The sequence below is a fragment of the Theobroma cacao genome, chromosome 1, assembly GCF_053813885.1.
Source record: "Theobroma cacao isolate CCN51 chromosome 1, ASM5381388v1, whole genome shotgun sequence".
Lineage (NCBI taxonomy): Eukaryota > Viridiplantae > Streptophyta > Magnoliopsida > Malvales > Malvaceae > Theobroma > Theobroma cacao.
In genome coordinates, this window is record NC_142639.1 from 5,931,864 (window position 1) to 5,953,226 (window position 21,363).

General features: G+C 33.9%; 4 protein-coding genes across 4 annotated transcripts; all 4 read left to right on the plus strand.

The window, feature by feature from the left end:
- The first annotated feature begins 1,784 nt into the window (after positions 1-1,784).
- On the plus strand, positions 1,785-3,390 carry LOC18611656 (transcription termination factor MTERF8, chloroplastic-like). Its single transcript, XM_018116947.2, has one exon. It carries the CDS (start codon positions 1,878-1,880, stop codon positions 3,057-3,059), a length of 1,182 nt encoding a protein of 393 aa, XP_017972436.2. The 5' UTR covers positions 1,785-1,877; the 3' UTR covers positions 3,060-3,390.
- A 777-nt stretch (positions 3,391-4,167) lies between these two features.
- On the plus strand, positions 4,168-6,321 carry LOC148764468 (transcription termination factor MTERF8, chloroplastic-like). The gene has a single exon (XM_088803330.1). It carries the CDS (start codon positions 4,243-4,245, stop codon positions 5,431-5,433), a length of 1,191 nt encoding a protein of 396 aa, XP_088659456.1. The 5' UTR covers positions 4,168-4,242; the 3' UTR covers positions 5,434-6,321.
- A 665-nt stretch (positions 6,322-6,986) lies between these two features.
- LOC18611658 (uncharacterized) lies at positions 6,987-9,018 on the plus strand. The gene has a single exon (XM_007048028.3). It carries the CDS (start codon positions 7,017-7,019, stop codon positions 8,181-8,183), a length of 1,167 nt encoding a protein of 388 aa, XP_007048090.3. The 5' UTR covers positions 6,987-7,016; the 3' UTR covers positions 8,184-9,018.
- Positions 9,019-10,578: 1,560 nt separating this feature from the next.
- Positions 10,579-21,350, plus strand: ATH13 (ABC2 homolog 13). The gene is made up of 21 exons (XM_007048030.3): positions 10,579-11,223; positions 11,970-12,105; positions 13,297-13,463; positions 13,763-13,883; positions 14,505-14,605; positions 14,939-15,037; positions 16,107-16,217; positions 16,312-16,391; positions 16,560-16,629; positions 17,604-17,677; positions 17,790-17,859; positions 17,960-18,048; positions 18,377-18,501; positions 19,184-19,264; positions 19,348-19,408; positions 19,513-19,567; positions 19,641-19,739; positions 19,850-19,939; positions 20,562-20,621; positions 20,722-20,845; positions 21,209-21,350. The coding sequence occupies exons 1-20, from the start codon at positions 10,717-10,719 to the stop codon at positions 20,836-20,838; spliced, it is 2,313 nt and encodes a 770-aa protein (XP_007048092.3). The 5' UTR covers positions 10,579-10,716; the 3' UTR covers positions 20,839-20,845; positions 21,209-21,350.
- Positions 21,351-21,363: the final 13 nt, after the last annotated feature.

Consider the following 21,363-nt stretch of genomic DNA (forward strand, 5'->3'; position numbering starts at 1 on the left):
GAAAGAACTTGACAATAGCAATTTGGCTGTAATTTTACAATCCAAAATGAATGGATTTGTTTATCCACTAGGGTACACTATGCAAAATCCGTCATTGGATGATCAAAAGTCAAGGATATTAATTTACCTACTGCATAATTTATCCATAAATAATAAGAACAAGCTTACCCATATCATTTCTAACCTTTTATTTCTCTTTCTTAACTATGCAATAAGATAAAAGGACATAATCAATAAAAAATAAGATAAAAAGACATAATCATTAAAAAAAGTAATAAGATAAAAGGACATAATCATTAAAAAAAATTCTTACGAAATATAAAATATTTATTTACAAATGAAAGGAGGGTTATTTATAGATTAAAAAAATAATGCTTAAAAGATTTAATTTGAATGGAGTAAATCATTATTTTAATCCAATCTAATCTAAATATAAATAATCAAATATCATATTACATTTCTTGTATTATCCCATTATGTTATTTGACTTAGTTGTCATAACACAATAGACATTTATGTATTCATAACACTTATCTATTTAGTCAAATTATTTAAAATTTTTACCTTTTATTATGTTTAATTAAATTCTTACAATTTTATTTTAGATCAAATAAAATTTATTATAAAAATTTGATTAAAAGTAATAGAAAAATAAGGATTTATATGAATTTTTTAATAATAAGAATTTTTTCAAATATTATGCCAAAAATTTCAAAATAGAAATAAAGTAAATTGACGTATGACAAATCATAAATTAGACCAAGAAAAGAATCCACCCTCGAATTGTTTGCTTTTCCAAAACGTGTTGTTTTAATTAGCCGAATTCACAAAAATAATATCATCCACTTTCACCAAAACATACTCAAACACGTTGAAAGCATATTCGATTTGAACTAAGTATTTTATGTTTGCATTTGCAAAAATAGTTATATATGCATACATTAGACCAAATCGTATTAGGAGTTTAAAATAAAAAAAAATTATGTGTTACATAAATCATATTCCAAAACCAGAACAAAGAGATTATATTTATTTATATATATGCATGTTCAACCCCGATTTAATAAATCATATGGCAAATGTTATATACAATATACAAAATCTAAATTCACATTGAAGTTAATTTTAAAAAAATGAAAACACTGAAGAAATTTTAAATCACTCACTTGATTTGCTAAAACTAAATTTAAAAAATAAGAATCGAAATCCTCTTAAAACTTATTAATTCAAAATACTCAAAATTGGAAATTAACACTATTAACTTATCAAAACAAACTATAACTCTCCACTAATCAAAACTAATTTTGAAATGTTTTTCAATATTTAAATTGTTTTTTTAATAATTTATAAATATATAAAGTCGTTCAAAACTTAAAATCTTATAAGTATCATTTGGTGCTTTACAATACAATTACATTATAAGTAATGTAATTTTAGATAATGTAATTTTAGAGAACTTAATTGTATGAAAAATAATATTATAACGTTTAGTATATTATGAAAGTATGGATTAAAATGTTGAGAATATAATATTTTACAAGCACTTTACGATAAATGTAATGTTAATTTTTAAAATTACCTATTTGTATTAAAATATAAATTTTTATATGATATTTTTTCTTGAATAAATTTTAATTTTATATATTTTATTTTATTTTTTATTATAATCTCCTGTATATTATTTTTATTTATTATAATATAAATTTAGTTTATATATGACATGAAAAAAGGAAACTTATATATCCAACGTTGCTAACATGGGCATCTGCTTAGAACGTCGTCGTTACCTAAGCGAGAGAGAGACTGTTGAATCTGCAATTCCGCGTGATGAAAGTTGAAATTTAAACCTTAAACCCTCTGGTACAGAATCCCTCACAATGCAAGTACTGAAATCATCTTCCGTTTTCTCTACTTCCCATTTCCTCAATTTCTCCTTAAAACCCAAATCAGTTATTTTTCTTCTCTACTATTCTTCTTCTTCGTCTTCTCCTTGCTCCTCTTCTTCTTCAATCTCAGTTTCAAATTCTCCCCTTTTCAATTACCTTGTAAAGAACTTGGATTTCACTGAAACTCAAGCTCTTTCAATCGCTAGCCGTTACCCTAACGTCAAATCCTTCGAAAAGCCCCAATCTGTTGCCAACTTTTTCCGAAATCTTGGCTTTTCTAATGCCCAAATAGCCGCTTCTGTACGAAACGCGCCCCAAATTCTCTTTGCTAATGTAGAAACGAAGCTTAGACCAAAAATCAAGTTTTTTCAAGATCTGGGTCTTATGGGTACTCACCTGGGTAAGTTTCTTTCCAGGAATTCTGTGCTTTTAGCTTGTAGTTTAGACAAAAAGTTGATTCCTTCTATCCAAATTGTCAAGAGAGTTTTAGGGAATAATGATAATAAGGACCTGATCAAGGTCTTCGATAGAAGCAATGGTTTTATTGCCAGTGGTCGCATATTAAAGTTGTCGAGAAACATTGAGTATTTGGAGAGCTGTGGGATTGTTGGGTCTCAGCTCTCAAGGTTGTTAAGGAGACAACCTAGGATTTTCAGAATGCGAGAATCTGCATTAAGGGACCTCGTTTCCAGGGTTTTAGATATGGGGTTTTCAACTGATTCGAGGATGTTAGTACATGCTGTTCATACTATGAATCGCTTGAGTGAACAAACACTTAAGAAGAAATGGGAATTACTAAAGAGTTTTGGTTTTTCGGAAAATGATTGCTTGGATATGTTTAGGAAGGCCCCAGGTCTCTTTAGGCCCTCTGAGGAGAAAATGAAGTTAGGAATAGTGTTCTTTATGAGTATAGCAAAGGTTGATAAGAATGTGTTGGTTTCTAGACCTCATCTTTGGATGAATAGCTTGGAAGACCGAGTGATTCCTCGATACAGAGTTTGGCAGATTATCAAGTTAAAGAAGTTGTTGAAGAAGGAACCGAGTTTTCTTAACCTTTTGGACTATAAAGAGAGAGAATTCTTGCAGTTCATCTCAAGTTTTACAGATGATGTGGAGGAGCTGTTGATGGCTTACAAGGCTCATCTTTTGCACACTTCAGAAGAAGAAACATGATAGAAGTCTGTTTTTGTTTAACTTGGTTTCACTTCACCTGCACCAATCTCAATTAATAATGGCCAGTTTTGAGCCTTCATGTTGATTCAATCAGAAATTAGGCATGTGACAGGTTCTGAGTTTGCTATTTGACAAGATAGAAAACATCAACAGAAATGTTTAAGATGCCCTTATATGTATTATGGAACTTGAGGGATCTACACCGTGATGGTCTCCATCCATAATCTCAATATTCAAGTTGTGTAAAAACAAGAAATGTTGAGATTATGTGTTTAACGTACGACCTCGTTAAAAGGGGATTTGTAGTGGATGAAAGAGTTTCCAATTTTTAGTGGTTGTTGCTGGCTTTTCTAGCTAGAACCTATATTAAAGTTAGTTCATAGAACTATAAAATAATTCTATAATTTATAGATAAAAAAATTAAGTCTATTTTTAGTTTACTCATTATATTAGATGTTAAAATGGAAACATCTATAGTAGCATTTATTATTGACATGAGAGATAAATAAGAGCTTATTTGATTTGGTTTTTTTTTTAACTTAAAAACTATTATAAAACTCTTATGAAAAATAATAATTTTTAAAATTAAGTTAAAATTGTTTGGTAAATTTTTTTTATAAGTTCTTTTATATAAGTTATGATTTTAGTTAAAATTATCATAGAAGATATTTTTTTTTTAGAAGATAATATTGTAATTATCTTTAATAGATGAAGATATTTTTGAAATAAAAATAAAATTTTTTTTGTACTTTTAAAAGAAGAGAAGAAAAACTCTTTAGTAATTTTTCTTGATGTGTTTTTTTTTTTTTAATTTTATTTTTAAAAAAATTACTTTTTTTTAAAAGTTTTTTAAAATTTATGTTTGATTTGATTTTTATTTTTAAGATATAGTTAAATTAAAAAAAAAGTCAGACCAAACAAGTACTAAAATTCAACAATATGTACAAGATTGATGAAGGAAATTCCGAAATAGAAACAAAGTAAAATGATGTCTGACGTAACATACATTAGACCAATAAAAGGATACCACCCTTGAAATGTTTAACTTTCCAAACGCGACGTCGCATCTATGCCCTTCTGCTTGGAACGCCGTCGTTGCAAAAGCCAGAGAGTGTTAAATCTGCAATTCCTCATTGAATTTTAAAAGCTAAACCCTCTGCACAAAATTCCTCAGAAGAACTCAATGCAAATCCTGAAATCATCTTCCATTTTCTCAACTTCCCATTTCCTCAATTTCCCCTTAAAACCCAGATCATTTATTCTTCTTCTTTACTGTTCTTCTTCTTCTTCCACCTCAGTTTCAAATTCTCCCCTTCTCAATTACCTTGTAAAAAACTTGGATTTCACGGAAACTCAAGCCCTTTCAATCGCTAACCGTTACCCCAACGTGAAATCCTTTGAAAAGGCCCAAGCTGTCGCCAACTTTTTCCGAAATGTTGGCTTTTCTAATGCCGAAATAGCCGCTTCTGTCCGAAACGCGCCCCAAATTCTCTTTGCCAATGTAGAAACGAAGCTTAGGCCAAAAATCAAGTTTTTTCAAGATCTGGGTTTTGTGGGACCTCACCTGGGTAAGTTCCTTTCCGGGAATTCTGCGCTTTTAGCCTGTAGTTTAGACAAAAAGTTGATTCCTTCTTTCCAAATTGTCAAGAAAGTTTTAGGGAATAATGATAATAAGGACCTGATTAAGGTCTTCAATAGAAGTAGTGGTTTTATTGCCAGAGATTGCATATTAAAGTTGTCGAGAAACATTGGGTATTTGGAGAGCTGTGGGATTGTTGGGTCTCAGCTCTCAAAGTTATTAAAGAGACAACCTAGGATTTTCAGAATGCGAGAATCTGCATTAAGGGACCTCGTTTCAAGGGTTTTAGATATGGGGTTTTCAACTGATTCAAGGATGTTAGTATATGCTATTCATACCATGAATTGCTTGAGTGAACAAACATTTAAGAAGAAATGGGAATTACTTCAGAGTTTTGGTTTTTCGGAAAATGAAAGGGTGGATATGTTTAGGAAGGCCCCAGGTTTGCTTAGGACCTCTGAGGAGAAAATGAAGTTAGGAATTGCGTTCTTTACGATTGTAGCAAAGTTTGATAAGAATGTGTTGGTTTCTAGACCACGTCTGTTGATGAATAGCTTGGAAGATCGAGTGATTCCTCGATACAGAGTTTTGCAGATTATCAAGTCAAAGAAGAAGTTGAAAAAGGAGCTGAGTTTTCTTAACATTTTGGACTATACGGAGAATGAATTCTTGAAGTTTATCTCAAGGTTTACAGATAATGTGGAGGAACTGTTGATAGCTTACAAGGCTCATCTTTTGCACACTTCGGAAGAAGAAGAAGAAGAAAAAACATGTTACAAGCCTGTTTTTGTTTAACTTGGTTTCACTTTGACTTGCACCAATCTCAATTAACAAAGGCCAGTTTTGAGCCTACATGTTGATTCAATCAGAAATTAGGCATGTGACAGGTTCTGAGTTTGTTATTTGACAAGATAGGAAATATCAATAGAAATATTTAAGATGCCCATTTATGTTTTATGGAACTTGAGGGATCAATCACTGTGATGGTCTCCAAGTAGGCTACAGGGTTCAGTTTCTCATGCAAGCTGGATGGCTGTGACAAAGAGATTTGCTACAAAAGAGGAAGCTGATCAATGAGGATACACATTTGATTCTTTTTTTTTGCAGGCAATTCTGAAATTGTAACTTTTTGAATGCACAGTCTTCAAAACTGTAGGATTCTTTTTTCAAAGGAAGTGTTTATAAACTCGGTTTTTGGGGCTGCAGCACATGATCTGATCTGGCAGAGACTGTCGTGAAGGCCTAAGAACTGTTACAAGATGTTGGCGAGTTGATGGTATCTGTTAAGGGCTAAGTGAAACAGATTGATTGATGTTCCGGGATAAGAATTCAAAGATAGTTGGCCTTAATTTTTGCTTCTTGGTATGATATTTTGACTTAGTTTCTCTTCATCATGATTACCTGACTTGGGGCAGCTACATTTGGATTGATACTTGCTGCATATTAGGACTGAGATGGACAAGTATGTGAAATTAAGGTTTAGCTATTACATTGGGACTCAGATGGAGGTGGTTCAATGGTAGGCCTTCTTGCCAGAGCTATACTGTTAAACCTCTTAATGTAGTACCGGGGGCTTAAATTTGGGCCTCGGGGAACTTTAAGGTAAGGCCAACTATTACCAAAAGCACCTCAAATGGCTTCATTTATGTAACATTTTGAATTGTAATTTATTTCATTTTTTTACTTCTCTTCCATTATTTACAACAGCATATCTCAAAGTCAGTGCACTCGCTACTGGTGGTAGATTTGCAATATTCATGCATTCATCAGTAGTGCAGGTTGGAATAGGGTCGGAAATATTTGTACATTGCCCAAAAAACTGTGTAAAAGAGAGAAAGTACTCTTATGGTTATGGAAGGACTGTTATATCAATAAGAATCTACATTAGGCTTGGTCTAGTTGCCATTACCCATTCCAAGCTTGCTAGCTAGCTACAAAAGTAAAAGATTCAATCAACAAACAAGCAAAAATAATTAGCATAGAAACGGATAAAGAAGTTAATCCAAGAATTTCATGTGCAAGAGACCCAAATTACCCAGTCCATCATCATACATTATCGTTGGGTCTAATACAATAAAGTCAGCATTTGTAAGAAACTTTAGTTAATTTTGCTTAGAAAAACTTTGTGATTCATAATCGAACTCAACTTGTGAAAATAATGAATGCTACCCCAAACTAATTGACATAACATAAATTTCGAAATAGAAAATCCACCCTTGAAAAGTTCTATTCCCTGATGGTCCGTCGCTGCTTTTATGGCCTCCTGCTCAGAACGTCGTCGTTACATATGCGAGAGACTATTTAAATCTGCAATACCGCATGACCGAAGTTGAATTTTAAACCCTAAACCCTGTGCACAAAATTCCTCAAAAAGCACAATGCAAGTACTGAAATCATCTTCCGTTTTCTCAACTCCCCATTTCCTCCATTTCCCCTCCAAACCCAAATCATTTATTTTTCTTCTCTACTATTCTTCTTCTTCCACCTCAGTTTCAAATTCTCCCCTTCTCAATTACCTTGTAAAAAACTTGGATTTCACTGAAACTCAAGCGCTTTTAATCGCTAAACGCTACCCCAACGTGAAATCCTTGGAAAGGCCCCAATCTGTTGCCAACTTTTTCCAAAATCTTGGTTTTTCTAATCCCCAAATAGCCGCTTCTGTCCGGCACGCGCCCCAAATTCTCTTTGCGGATGTAGAAACGAAGCTTAGGCCAAAAATCAAGTTTTTTCAAGATCTGGGTCTTGTGGGACCTCACCTGGGTAAGTTCCTTTCCAGGAATTCTGCGCTTTTAGCTTGTAGTTTAGACAAAAAGTTGAATCCTTCTATCCAAATCGTCAAGAAAGTTTTAGGGAATAATGATAATAAGGACGTGATTAGGGTCTTCAATAGATGCAATGGTTTTATTGTCAGAGATTCCATATTAAAGTTTTCGAGAAACATTGAGTATTTGGAGAGCTGTGGGATTGTTGGGTCTCAGCTCTCAAGGTTGTTAAAGAGACAACCTAGGATTTTCAGAATGCGAGAATCTGAATTAAGGGACCTCGTTTTGAGGGTTTTAGATATGGGGTTTTCAACTGATTCGAGGATGTTAGTACATGCTATTCATACTATGAATTGCTTGAGTAAACAAACATTTAAGAAGAAATGGGAATTACTAAAGAGTTTTGGTTTTTCGGAAAATGATTGTTTGGATATTTTTAGGAAGACCCCGGCTCTTTTTAGGACCTCTGAGAAGAAAATGAAGTTAGGAATAGAGTTCTTTACGAATGTAGCGAAGGTTGATAAGAATGTGTTGGTTTCTAGACCATATCTGTTGATGAATAGCTTGGAAGACCGAGTGATTCCTCGATACAGAGTTTTGCAGATTATCAAGTTAAAGAAGTTGCTGACGAAGGAACCGAGTTTTCTTTACATTTTGGACTATACAGAGAATGAGTTCTTGCAGTTCATCTCAAGGTTTACAGATCATGGGGAGGAGCTGTTGATAGCTTACAAGGCTCATCTTTTGCACACTTCTTCAGTAGAAGAAGAAAAAGAAACATGACAGAAGTCTGCTTTTGTTTAACATGGTTTCACTTTGACCTGCGCCAGTCTCAATTAATAAAGGCCAGCTTTGAGCCTTCATGTTGATTCAATCAAAAATTAGTCATGTGACAGGTTCTGAGTTTGGTATTTGACAAGATAAGAAATATCAATAGAAATGTTTAAGATGCCCTTTTATGCTTTATGGAACTTGAGGGATCAATCAATGTGATGATGGTCTCCAAGTAGGTACAGGGTTCAGTTTCTCATGCAAGCTGGATAGCTGTGACAGAGATTTGCAGCAAGAGGAAGCTGATCAACGAGTATACACATAAGATTTTCATTTTTGCTGGCATTCTGAAAGTGAAGTTATTGAATGCACTGCCTACAAAACTGTATGATCTTTTCTTTGAAGCAAGTGTTTACAAACTGAGTTTTTGGGGCTGCAGAGAACATCTTGAAGGCCCAAGTACTGTTACAAGATGTTGGCGAGTTGATGGTATCTGTGAAGGGCTAAGTGAAAACAGATTGATTAATGTTCCAGCATAAGAATTCAAAGAAATTTGGCCTTAGTTTTTGCTTCTTGGTATGATATTTTGGCTTAGTTTGTCTTCAACATGATTACCTGACTTAGGCTGCTATATTTTGGATTGATTCTTGCTGCACGTCAGGACTGAGATGGACAAGTATGTGACATTAATGTTTAGCTACTACATTGGGACTGAGATTGACAGGTGGCAAGCTTAATGCTTGAATTTGGGAAAGATTTAATTTTTTATTCTTTAAAATTTGTTGAATCTATAAACTACGATTAAATATTTGTATATAATATTTTTAATATTAAAAATTCGGTTTTAGATGTTTTGTATAATTGATGAAGAATATTGATATTATTATGATATTATGATGTAAAATTTTTTTTACAAAATGATTTAAATAACAAAAAATATTTTTAATATTTTATTCAAATAACATATTTTAATAAAATATTTTACAAAGTAAAAATTTCCTTCAACCGAATTACTTTTCAGATACTAAACAGAGTTTTAGCTAACTTTTAATTGGTATAACAATAATCCTTTCTAATCATCAGACTACGTTCAACAACATTACCTAAATCCTAAAATTAAAATAACCTAAATACTGTTTTTTCTCCCTTTTTTTTTAACAAGGCTTGATCTAGTTACTGTTACCCCTTCCTAGTTACCTAGTTAAACTAAAGGTAAAAGATTTAAAATTTGAATTCTCTTTTTCAATTAGATTTCTTCATATGTAATTTTTTTATAAAAAAAATAGAAAGAAGAAAACAAAAAACCAAAAATTCAATTTTATATATATATATATACGGGATACGAGAAATTCATTAATCAACAGACAATAAAAACAAATTAGCATATAAAAGAATAACGAAGGGGTTGAATCCAAGAATTTCATGTGCAATCGACCCAAACTACCCAATGTCATACATTTTCGTTGTGTCTAAATACAATAAAGTCTGCATAGTTAGAAACTTTAGGCAAATTTGCTTAGAGAACTTTGTGAAAAATAATGAATGCTACCCTCAACTAATTGACCGAATTATTTCAAATGTCATAAAAGTTTTGATAAATTTGTAATTATAAGTAACAAGTTAAATTTATTTAAATGACATGAATGTAACGTATAATCTAGTATTTTACTTACATATTTAAAATTTATAGTATAATGATAAATTTGACTTTATTAATTTGATCATTTAGGGGAAGGCTTTTCCAAGTTTATAGTTGAGACTTTTAAGCCCATTTTCAACATTAAATATGGCTGTTATTGTTAATGATTTGAATACAAATAAGTCTTAATTATTTGGAAGGCTATAATTGTTTGCAATTCCTTTTTTTTTTTTGTTTTGAGACAAGTTTCTTCATCTTTTCTGTAGCTTTAATAAATTCATCCTTTTCAGAAAGAAAATAAATCATATTATTGTTATAATTATTTATTTAATATTATTATTAGGAGTATTAATTGTTGGGCTAGATCCAGTTGGGCAATACCTACTACACCACCCGACTGGGGTTGGTTTAGGCCTGCCCAACATCACGTGCCGGACTCCTACAGTCCTACCCCTTCATACGCGGACAGGATTTTTTTGCAAGATATATAATTGTATAAACTTCAATTAAAACAAAAATTAGTTGACACGTAAGCCAAAAAGCGTCCAAATGAAATCCGCCTAGACAAAGTCACTTTGTGGCCAAGACATCCCCGCGACACTCTCCTCCAATCACAACTCTCAGAATTCCCACTCACTCAATCCTCCTCTTGCCACGTGTCCTCCTGATCTCCACTCTTTTTCTCTCTATATTTTCCTTGCATTTTTCGGTCTTTTCTCTTTTTCCTCTCCCACCTAATTCTCATAAAATCTGTCCTTTTCTCTTCACTCTCCTGCACCGTGGCACCACAGAACCTTCACAGTCCCAAAAATAACCCCAAAAAAGAAAAATAATGAACAAGTTTGGGGGTTAGTTAGGGTTTGATTCAATTTCCTGTTGAAGAAAAAAAGATAGTTTGTTGCATTAATGGCGTCGTCTCTACCATTACAAGAGCTTCATTTTCTCTCCCCAACAACTTCAAAGCACCAGTTTTATCTCTCTAGATATTCTTCGCGCTCTAGAATTTCTCTCGCCGGAAATAGCCATTTGCGGAACGGCGTCGTTTCACGTTCTCGGATTCGAGCTCTTAAAGAGGAAGGAGTTGCGTACGAGGAAAGGGAGAAAGAATTTATCAAGGAAGTTAACGGTAGGCTTGAATTGAATGGAAATGGTAGTGCTAGTAAGTATGAGTATACCAATGGGTCAGTTGAGGGATATTCCAATGGTGGGGTTGGAGTGGTGGAGAGTGAGAGCAATGGGAGTTTGGCGAAGTATGTGAATGGGAATGGGAATGGTGCGGCGGTGGTGACGGCGGCGGAGGTGGTGGTAGTGGAAGAAGAAGGAGTAGTTTCGGAGGCAGCGAGGAAGAAGAGGGTAGAGGATATTGGGAAAGAGGAGGCTTGGTTCAAGCGGAGCACTCAAGAACAAGCTGAGGTAATTGGTTTTACTTCTGACCCAAAATTCATGGTTTTGGTTTTTAGGTTGTTGCTTGCCTTTTTCTTCTTAAAAATTGATGCAAAGCCAAGCAAATGACAGAAAGCAAAACCATTTTAATTCAGAGGGAACAAATGTCTGAAGTGACTAAAACACTACACCAAGTTTAATATAATTGTTGGGTATAAAAGAAAAATTATGCATCTAATTTTTACAAAATGTTACCGTCGTAATGTTTAACTTTACAAAAAAAAAATGTTTTAGTTTTTTATTCAAACAGCATATTTTCCAGTTGTTTCCCGAACCTAAAAAACAAGTATCAAAAGTAACAACTAAGTGGCACCTTAATTATTTTGAAATAAATGCTGTTTCTGCTTTTATATGAGTAATAGGGCTTATGGAATTTGAATTTTGACATCGAAGATTTTGATAGCAAATTTACCTCTAGTTCAGTGTTTGTAGCATTGTTTTAATTTTTTGGTTGTAGATCTCCAGGACTGATGCAGCAAGAGTTATATAAATTTTTTCTATCCTCTATAATGAATTATCTTATTTGATAGTTCGAGAGGAGTATATAGCAAAAATAGAAAAAATCTAGGTGTGCATATTTAATAGGGAAGTTGATAAATTTGTTCATATTTTGTCCAATGGTTAGGCGTCATGAGCTGTCATTCTCCTCCTCTTAATTCTTAAGTCTTTCCTTCAATTTTGTGTTAACCATCATTTTGTGGCAATAAATCTCTCAGGTTTCTGTTGCTCCTGGGGGGCGTTGGAGTAGATTCAAAACCTACTCAACAATACAAAGGACCTTGGAAATTTGGGGATTTGTTCTGACTTTTATATTCAAGGCATGGTTGAACAATCAGAAATTCTCCTATCGAGGTCAGTGACTGCTAGATTTGCCTTTTTTTTTTATGCAGGAAATAAATTGTTGTTTTAAGTCTGGTCTATTTAACAAGTATAATTTTTTTTTATTGATAACAAAAAGAAATGAAAAAAAAAGATAGTTTATGGCTCATTATGAATTGGTTTTGGTTAAGGTTAGAGGTTCTTTCTTCTTAGTTTCACAGACGTTAAATAATGAAGCCTATGTGTATGACTGTCTGTGACTGCCCCATGTTTTTTATTCTTCCAATTGTTTTTAATTGGAGGAAATGGAATATAGAAATTGGAAAAGCCCAAATCCATGACATAAGATGACAAAGTGACATTTTCAGATATGGAATTTGAGAAAGAATGCATCATGTGATGTGAATTCATTGTCATACCTTTTATCAACCCTAGTTCTAGTTTTACTATATAAATGGATGTTATTGAATAGAATTAAAATTCCTGAGTTGCAAATATAAAGAGAATTGCTATTGTGCGAAAAGAATTGGTTGAATTGGTTTTGAATGACTGACATAATCCAGCATTCAACAACATTATCAGGATATTAAATTTTCTTGAGATTCTTCGTTATTTTGCCTTTTGGCTTTTTAGATGGTGGGTGTGCTCGTAGCAGTCTCTTGCATTTCTGAACTAGATGGAATATAGGTGTAAGGGGTGGTTAGGTTGGGCCTATGTCCTGAGAGGTAAATTCTGTGGTGTTTTATTGGTGATAGCAGGAAAAACCTGGCTATATTATTTATGGACTAGAAACCAAGGCCCAAACCCACTACGACAAGCAATCTCTAATAGAAAATATGTCGAATGTGCCAAAGTTGTCCAATTGATGAGCTAGAGGAGTTTAAGATGATTGAAATTTAATTAAGATCTATCATGTATGGGAATTACTTTGTGGTATAAAGTTTTTCTAAAGAAAATTTTTTTTTGCGAAAGATATTGAAGAGCTGGAGGACTTGCCTTTCGTTTTTTTACTATTAAAGCACAATGGCCTAACCTTTGCCTTTGTCAACTGATTGGGTTTTTATGCTTTGCGCAGAGGTAGGACTAGTTTTTAAATATGTTTTTAGACAGCTATTTTAGCTGTGGTGTGTGGTTTCTGATAACCTTTCCGTTATTTCTTATCATGTTCTTATTGTTCCTAGTTTTTGGTGTTATGTTTGTGGTTTTAATGTTGCATACATGCAGGAGGAATGACTGAGGAAAAGAAAGTTCTAAGGCGGAAGGCCCTGGCAAAGTGGTTAAAAGAAAGTATCCTGAGACTGGGTCCTACTTTCATCAAAATTGGCCAGCAGTTCTCCACAAGGGTTGACATTCTTGCTCAAGAATATGTTGATCAGTTGTCAGAGCTACAGGTTGAAGCTCCTTTACTTTAAAAATTTTGAACCTTTAGGTTGAAGTTCATTTACTGTGGACGTTAGTCTCTGCTTGGAGAAGAAACATAGGGCATATCAAGGGCATTGAAAAAAACTCTAGAATAGATTAATTCTGTTCCACAAAATCATATCATAATTTTCTTTTACTTACTACAAACCCCCCCCCCCCCCCCCCCCCCCCCTCCCACCTGCAAGAGAGAGAGAGAGAGAGATTGCTGGCTAGATGGTTTCTAGGTTAAAATTCTGTGGGGAAGAATTTAATTGCTATTCGTGTGCAGGATCAAGTTCCACCTTTTCCATCAGAGACTGCAGTATCTATTGTTGAAGAAGAGCTTGGAGCCCCTGTAGATGATACCTTTGATCAGTTTGACTATGAGCCCATTGCTGCTGCTAGTCTTGGTAATTTTAATGTCTCTACTATTCTTCTGATGTGGAAATTTTTTTCCGAATATTAGAATTTTGACTTTCACTTACCAGTTACCAATACTCAAAGTTTGACTTTTGCTTTTTTCCCTAATATTGATAATTCATTTGAACCTATTAAGAAGGACCTAAGTTTACCAAGGATATGTCTTAAATTGTGCAAAGTGACGCAATATAATCCATATAACTGACCTTCATGGTTGGAAAAGACTTTGTTTGTTTATTTATTTATTTATTTTAATATTTTCATTTATCATCCACTTTTTATTTCATGCACACACATAGCATATTAAGTGCTTATATATGATAAAGTTCAGAAAACAACTCTCTTTAACTATAAACAAAACTGGAGTTAACTTTCTCGTCATTATAGACTTTTGTTTTGTTACATTTTATGTTGTAAACTTGTTCCTACCCAGGTTATATATTTTAGTTTCAATGAGTCCGCAAATACATAGAAGAGTCAATTCTATAACAGAGGGAAGAAACAAATGGTCTTCAGCATGTTTAAACAATATAGGAATGAGAGAACATACATATGATAATAGATTGTTAGTTGATTAAATGGAATGAAGAGATTGTTTGTTTCTTTTGCAGGCCAAGTACATCGGGCAAGACTGAAGGGCCAAGAAGTCGTTATCAAAGTACAAAGGCCTGGTCTAAAGGATCTTTTTGATATTGATCTTAAAAACCTGAGGGTTAGTTTTACCATTAATTCATAATTCTTTGTTGGATTTGATCAGAGCGTAGCTGAATAAAGTAATCTTCTTATCATCATGATTTCATGATTTCTATGGTGTCTTAGCTTCTGTAGCATTGCATACATTGACTTTTGCTTTTTACTTTGCTTAGCAAACATGATTTCTATTTAATTACTGTGTTGTTTATGCATTAAATATCATTGAGTACTAAGACACTACTTCCGTATGAGGTTATCTTGAAAGGTACTTTGGACACTGAGAACGACTATGGAAGGTTGAAAATTCTGATTCTCTCTCTCTCTCTTTCTCTCTTGCCTGGTTGGGCCTCAGGTAATAGCAGAATATCTTCAAAAGGTTGACCCAAAGTCAGATGGCGCAAAGAGAGACTGGGTTGCAATTTATGATGAATGTGCAAGTGTGTTATATCAGGTAGCCCCCTTACTGCATCAGAAGCAATCAAGTGCCTTACTTCTGAATTGCTTTAATCAATGCCATATTGCCTGCATTTTGTGATTGCTGGAATTTCCTTATCAAGCTTATGCAGGAAGGTTCATTATTTTAAGTTGTTAATGAAGTTCCTTATTGATTAAGCTGATACTCAAAAGATTCTCATGCTACAAGATTGGTTGAAATTATAATAATAAACTAGCAAGAGACTGATAAGTAATTGATGTAGAACAAGCTGGAAAAATAGATAGATAATAAAATTAGATATAGATAGAAGAAACCAGAGAGAAACAGGGGAAAATAAGGGAGAAATTGAAGAATTAGAGAAGGAAAACCAGAAAGAATCAATACAGCGGAAATATATCAATAAGTCATCATCTAAAACCTACTAGATACTAAAATGATATAAGTACTTATAAACTAAACCCTAAACCATAAGTGAATCTCTCTCAGCAAGAGTGTAAGAATTGGGTGCATATTTTTTGGAGAAACAAAGAAAAATTTATCAGGAACAACATAGCTAAAATGATTGGATTATCTATAAACAAAATCATGCCCAAACCCTTGAGCCTTATGGAAGACTCTTTTTAAAGGGAGAGGTCTTGGATGAAGTTTGAAGTGGGGCATGGACAGAGTATAGATTTTGCACTGTGGTTCTGAGCATCTGACAGAGGGGAAAGATAATGATAAATACGATCAGATAGCATGAAATGGTACTCAGGTTTCCAGAAAAAAATCTTAGTCTAGATTTGGTAACATAAGAAGAATGCCAAGTAATCATGGTTAGTTTTAATAATTTTATCTTTTGAGAATTTCGAACAACCTATATATGAGAAAATCTAAAACATCATCAACGAAAGAAGAACACATTATGGATTCCCATTTAATTTCCATAACTAACTAAGAGATGTATGGGCAAACTGTTTGAGTATTTTATCATCTTGACCTGCAGGTTAATTGCACAATGTTAGCTAGTGCAAGTTGTTATCTACGTTTTGCAAATTCTACAACTATTTTCATTGACAGTAACTGCTATATAAGCAATTTTCAGGAAATTGATTACACCAAGGAGGCTGCTAATGCAGAATTGTTTGCCAGTAACTTCAAAGGCATGGATTATGTGAAAGTTCCGACAATATACTGGGAATACACCACACCACAGGTATGACTTTTATGAATTTATGAAAATTTTAAAACTGGAATGTCTCCTGGAGTTACATTCTTAAATTTTTATATTCTTATGTATTTTTGTGTAGGTCCTGACTATGGAGTATGTCCCAGGGATCAAAATAAACAAGATTCAAGCTTTAGATCAGTTGGGAGTTGATCGGAAAAGGTTTTGATAATTTCCCTAGTGAAAACCATTATTTCATGCATTACTTCCTTTGTTTACAATCAGCACTTTGTGCTTTGCAAATTGAGAGAAACAAGTGATTATAAATTACGATGTTCATGTGTTACCTTTCTTGTTTTTCGCAATTATTACATTTTACATTTGATACAGGTTGGGTAGATATGCTGTTGAATCTTACTTGGAACAAATTCTGTCTCATGGTTTTTTCCATGCTGACCCAGTAAGTTTCTATCGTCACTTTCAATTTTTGGGCTTATCTAAATGTAGTGATTGAGCAGATATTCTTCTGGGTTTATCTGTGGAAATGCTAGGTGAAGGGGGAATGAGTTGCTTATTGTGTTTGCACTTAAAATAATGGCATATATCATTTCATGCCATTGTTTCAAAGGAGTGCAGTGCCTATGTTTGAAGGCATACGTCATAAATGACTCAAGAGTCCCATAGAAGACCCTTGGAGCACAAAATTTTTATTGTGTATGCCTAGCATTTGTTTTTAGAGCCAAAATGTGCGATGTTTTCAATTGGTAGTTCCCTGTTTCATTTATTTCTTTGCTCAGGCGTTACTATATCAACTTATCCTCAGTTCCTCCTTGCATCTTTTTTCATTTTCCTAAAGCAAGAAAAGGGTTTATGAGACTACTATAAACTGAAAGTACTGATATTAGAAAATTTGAAAGAATCAAATGCAATTAGGGTTGATTCTTTTCTTACTTCAGTTTTCCATTATTTGGCTTTCTCTATCCACCATCTTAGTCAGCTCAGTGTTCTTTTCAAGAGTAGTTATTTTTCTCAGATATTTCAAGTTTGAAACAACTCAAACAACTGGGAACTTAGCTATGCCAAAAACAAAATACCTGCAAAGTCCCATGGCACAAGCATCTAACTGAAAGTATGACCCTTGTCTCCTGCAGGGGCTGACAAAAGAGCCTTCTCCTACTTTATGGTTCAGATCATTTGGAAGAAGTTGCAGGAGTTTTAATAGTTTCCTGTTCTCATGGTTGTATTATGGTATATTCCTATGAGTCGGAGGCTTGTTGTAGCGTGTTCATACCTTTTCTAGGTTTTAGGACCTATAGCTGTATTAGAGATAAGTAAGCTGTGGTCCTCATGTTCCATGATTGTTTAATGCTATACAAGCCCTCAGACATGTCTAACAAGAGGCTTCCTAACTTTTTTTCTCTTCTATTTCTGCAGCATCCAGGAAATATTGCTGTTGATGATGTTAATGGTGGACGGTTGATCTTCTATGACTTTGGAATGATGGGAAGGTAATTTCCTTTGCCAATGTTGGCTATTTACAATAAGCATTCTGGATAATAAGTTTTTGCAGACAATTGGTGACTTCTCCTGACATAAATCTTTTGTTGTGGCACCTTGCAGTATCAGCTCAAACATCAGAGAAGGTTTGTTGGAAACATTCTATGGAGTTTATGAGAAGGATCCAGATAGGGTAATTATGTATTTAAGAATAACAGCCATATTATGCAATAATTTTTTACTTTTGTTTTTATATTCTGTTACTGATTCAGTTGACCTCAACTTTACCATAGGTCCTTCAAGCAATGATTCAGATGGGTGTTCTTGTGCCTACTGGGGATATGACAGCTGTCAGACGGACAGCGCAATTCTTCCTTAACAGGTATGATTAATGAAGAGAAAAATCCTATGGTTTAACAATTCTGGACATCCTTAAGTTTCTTTCATCTAATAGGATAATCTTGGTGTAAACAATATAAGTGTGCTTTTGTCTGTGTCAAAAATTCGAAAGAGAAAGTACAATTTCTCTGCATGAATTAGTAATTTAAATATGTTTGTTACCTGTTGAATGTAAGTTTAGAAAGGTAAGCCATTGTTTTATTTGACCGGTAAAACAAAGAGCATGTGTGGGCAAATGTGATGTGTGTTACAGTTTTCTCTTTCATAAATTATTCCGTTGAGTGTAAAATATAAAAAATGCAATTATACAGTTTTGAAGAGCGTCTTGCTGCTCAACGGAAGGAGAGAGAAATGGCGACAACAGAACTTGGATTTAAGAGGCAATTGACCAAGGAGGAAAAGATGGAGAAAAAGAAGCAACGCCTGGCTGCAATTGGTAATACATTTGGTGTTACTGTTTATGTACTATAAGGTTTTACACTCTTGAGTAGATTATTCATGTATATGTTTTTTTGACTAACTCAGTGAAGTACGTGAGACCTTTCCATAACTTCTGTGGGGAAGACTCACTAAGCATCTAATAGGCTAATTTGTTTACATAGTGATTGACATATATTATGTTTTGAGTTTGCATATTCTTGAGCTTTTTTTTAAGAGAGCTATCTTTGGTAGAATTTCCAGTTTCATAGTACACGGACACACATACAAGCAAAAAGAGGAAAAAGATAATGTCAGTGTCTGTATCCACTGATCAGTTTGAAAAGTATTAGTATCACTGGTCTTATGGAAAGATTGCCTCACTTACAAAAAGGTCTTGATTTTTGCCTCTTTAGTTCCCCTTTCCCCCAACATAGAGATGTTACAAGTGGTTAGGTACTGAGAGTTTTTCAAAAGTTGAGTTGTCTTCCCCTTTATGTTAAGTTCATTTGATACACCCAAAGAAGAAGAACTTCCTCTTTTAGTTAATTAGCTCTGCCCATATTGAGATCTCCTAGCTTCAGATCTATTAATTGCCTAGTATTTTTTCCTTGAGTTGATAGTGCAGCTTTTTAGCCTTTCTCTCATTTCCTAGAAACACAGGGTTCTTGCTCATCATGGTTGTTTCATTATCCGAACAGGGGAAGATTTATTGGCCATTGCAGCAGATCAACCCTTTCGATTCCCTGCCACATTCACATTTGTTGTCAGAGCATTTTCAGGTAATACAGTAATCTGGTGGCTTCATTGCTATTTGTGCTGTATTTAACAAAAACATCAGCATAAACAATTATTTCCTCTGCAGTATTAGATGGCATTGGGAAGGGCCTTGATCCTCGGTTTGATATTACTGAGATTGCAAAACCGTGAGTGTGGTTTTAGCTCCTTCAGATTATAAAAAAAATTCATTTACCTTTCCAGTCATTTATGTGGTCTTATATCTGATTATTTTGTATTCTCTTGCTTCTAGCTATGCACTGGAGTTGTTAAGATTTCGTGAAGCTGGAGTTGAAGTTGTATTGAAGGCAAGTTCTGCTTTGGACTTGTATTTTTCATGATACAATTCCATTTTGATGCTAATCCATATAAATATTTCAGGACTTCAGAAAGAGATGGGACAGGCAGTCCCGTGCATTCTACAACTTATTTAGGCAGGCTGATAGGGTTGAGAAGCTTGCTGAAACCATCCAAAGATTGGTAAGGCTCAAGGATTACTTTTGTAATTTGTTTGAAAGGTTAAAATAGGCCCTATGGTTTATCAATTTTTTGAATTATAGATTGATGTTGCATAATGCTCTATATGACAGGAGCAAGGAGATTTGAAGCTTAGAGTACGAACTTTGGAGTCTGAAAGGGCTTTCCAACGTGTTGCTGCTGTTCAGAAGACAGTAGGGAGTGTAAGTTTAATTTATATACTTGTTATTCTTCTTGTGTAATTTCTTAGGTGGAGATATGTACTTAATGAAAAACTCATTCCTTTCCATTCCTTCAAACATCATTTTGCTCAGTTTAATCATTGGTTTTCCTACACTTTTAAGTAAGAAGCAGAAGTTTTTTTTGTTACTTCACATTAAGTCTCTTATATTCAGCAAATCCTTCCATAGGTGGGCAACTTTGTAACTGGAGATGTAGGCCCAACATAATCCCCTTCCCCTTCTCTAATTGTTTTCCTTGAGTATTAGAGTCCAGTGGGGCATTTGGGGGGACTTGGGAAGTGAATGAAGATGTGGCAGAGTTCCATGAGTTCCATGATGTGCATGCTTTTCATGTCATTATTGTAATGCTTTTCCTGGTAGTGTGAAAATCTGACTTGAAGAAATTTGATTTGGATGAAATTTAATGTATTTCAGATATCGGTAGAATTGAAGGGATTTTAGCTTTATTTTTTCCATTTATAACTTTGAAGACAGATATCTTCTTGGTTGCCTTTAGATATATCTACACTAGGGAAAATATTTGGAATATTCTTCAAAATGCGATATTTACTCTGTGATCATGTACCTTTTTACCAATCAACAGGCTGTAGCTGCTGGAAGCCTGATCAACCTTGCAACAATTTTGTACCTCAATTCCCTGAGAGTAAGCTCTCTATTTTAATATGATTCTTTGTGTATTATTATTGCATCCCTCAGTTCTTGACTATCTCTTTAATCCTTGGCTCTTATTGTTATCAATTTAGGTACCAGCTGTTGCTGCATATGTCTTCTGTGCATTTTTCAGCTTTCAAGTGCTTATTGGTATTATAAAGGTCAAAAAATTAGACCAGAGAGAAAGGTTGATAACAGGAACTGCTTGATTAATAGGTAAGCAAATCTTATTCTTTTAGACCTCATGCATTTTTTTTAAGCTTCATCCTTCATCTTTGTAGTTAAGATATATTTAGTGTAAACAAGGTTCACTATGAGGCTTTTCTATGATTTAAAGATTCAGCAGTGTTCTTTTAGATATTTGAACTACTCATAAGGTTAAATGTATTATCGTTTTTAAAGGCACAAATAACAAATCGGACAACCACTTGTTCTCCATGACATGACTTCTGAATGTAGTTTAAGATATTTCAATATATCAATTGTAGAGTAACGCATGTTTCCATACTATTGTTGTATTCTTGTCACTCTTAGAAGTTATACCAACTAGGAAGCCTGTTTTCAACTTTATCTTTGCAGATTTGAAGATTCAACTCCAATGAAGCTTTGACGACAAATCGACTTCCAGCCATAGAAACAAAGTGAGAGGCACAGATGTTTCATAGTTTGTTTCTTAATTTCAACGTAAATGAAAGCTTCAACTTAGTAAATTGGTCATGAGAAGTCTAACAGCT

Coding starts and splice junctions, on each gene's coding strand:
- LOC18611656 (XM_018116947.2), top strand. CDS start 1,878: ATGCAAGTACTGAAATCATCTTCCGTTTTCTCTACTTCCCATTTCCTC.
- LOC18611658 (XM_007048028.3), top strand. CDS start 7,017: ATGCAAGTACTGAAATCATCTTCCGTTTTCTCAACTCCCCATTTCCTC.
- LOC148764468 (XM_088803330.1), top strand. CDS start 4,243: ATGCAAATCCTGAAATCATCTTCCATTTTCTCAACTTCCCATTTCCTC.
- ATH13 (XM_007048030.3), top strand. CDS start 10,717: ATGGCGTCGTCTCTACCATTACAAGAGCTTCATTTTCTCTCCCCAACA. Junction 16,392..16,559: donor TTGGGAGTTGATCGGAAAAG/GTTTTGATAATT, acceptor CATTTGATACAG/GTTGGGTAGATATGCTGTTG. Junction 19,409..19,512: donor ATTACTGAGATTGCAAAACC/GTGAGTGTGGTT, acceptor TCTTGCTTCTAG/CTATGCACTGGAGTTGTTAA.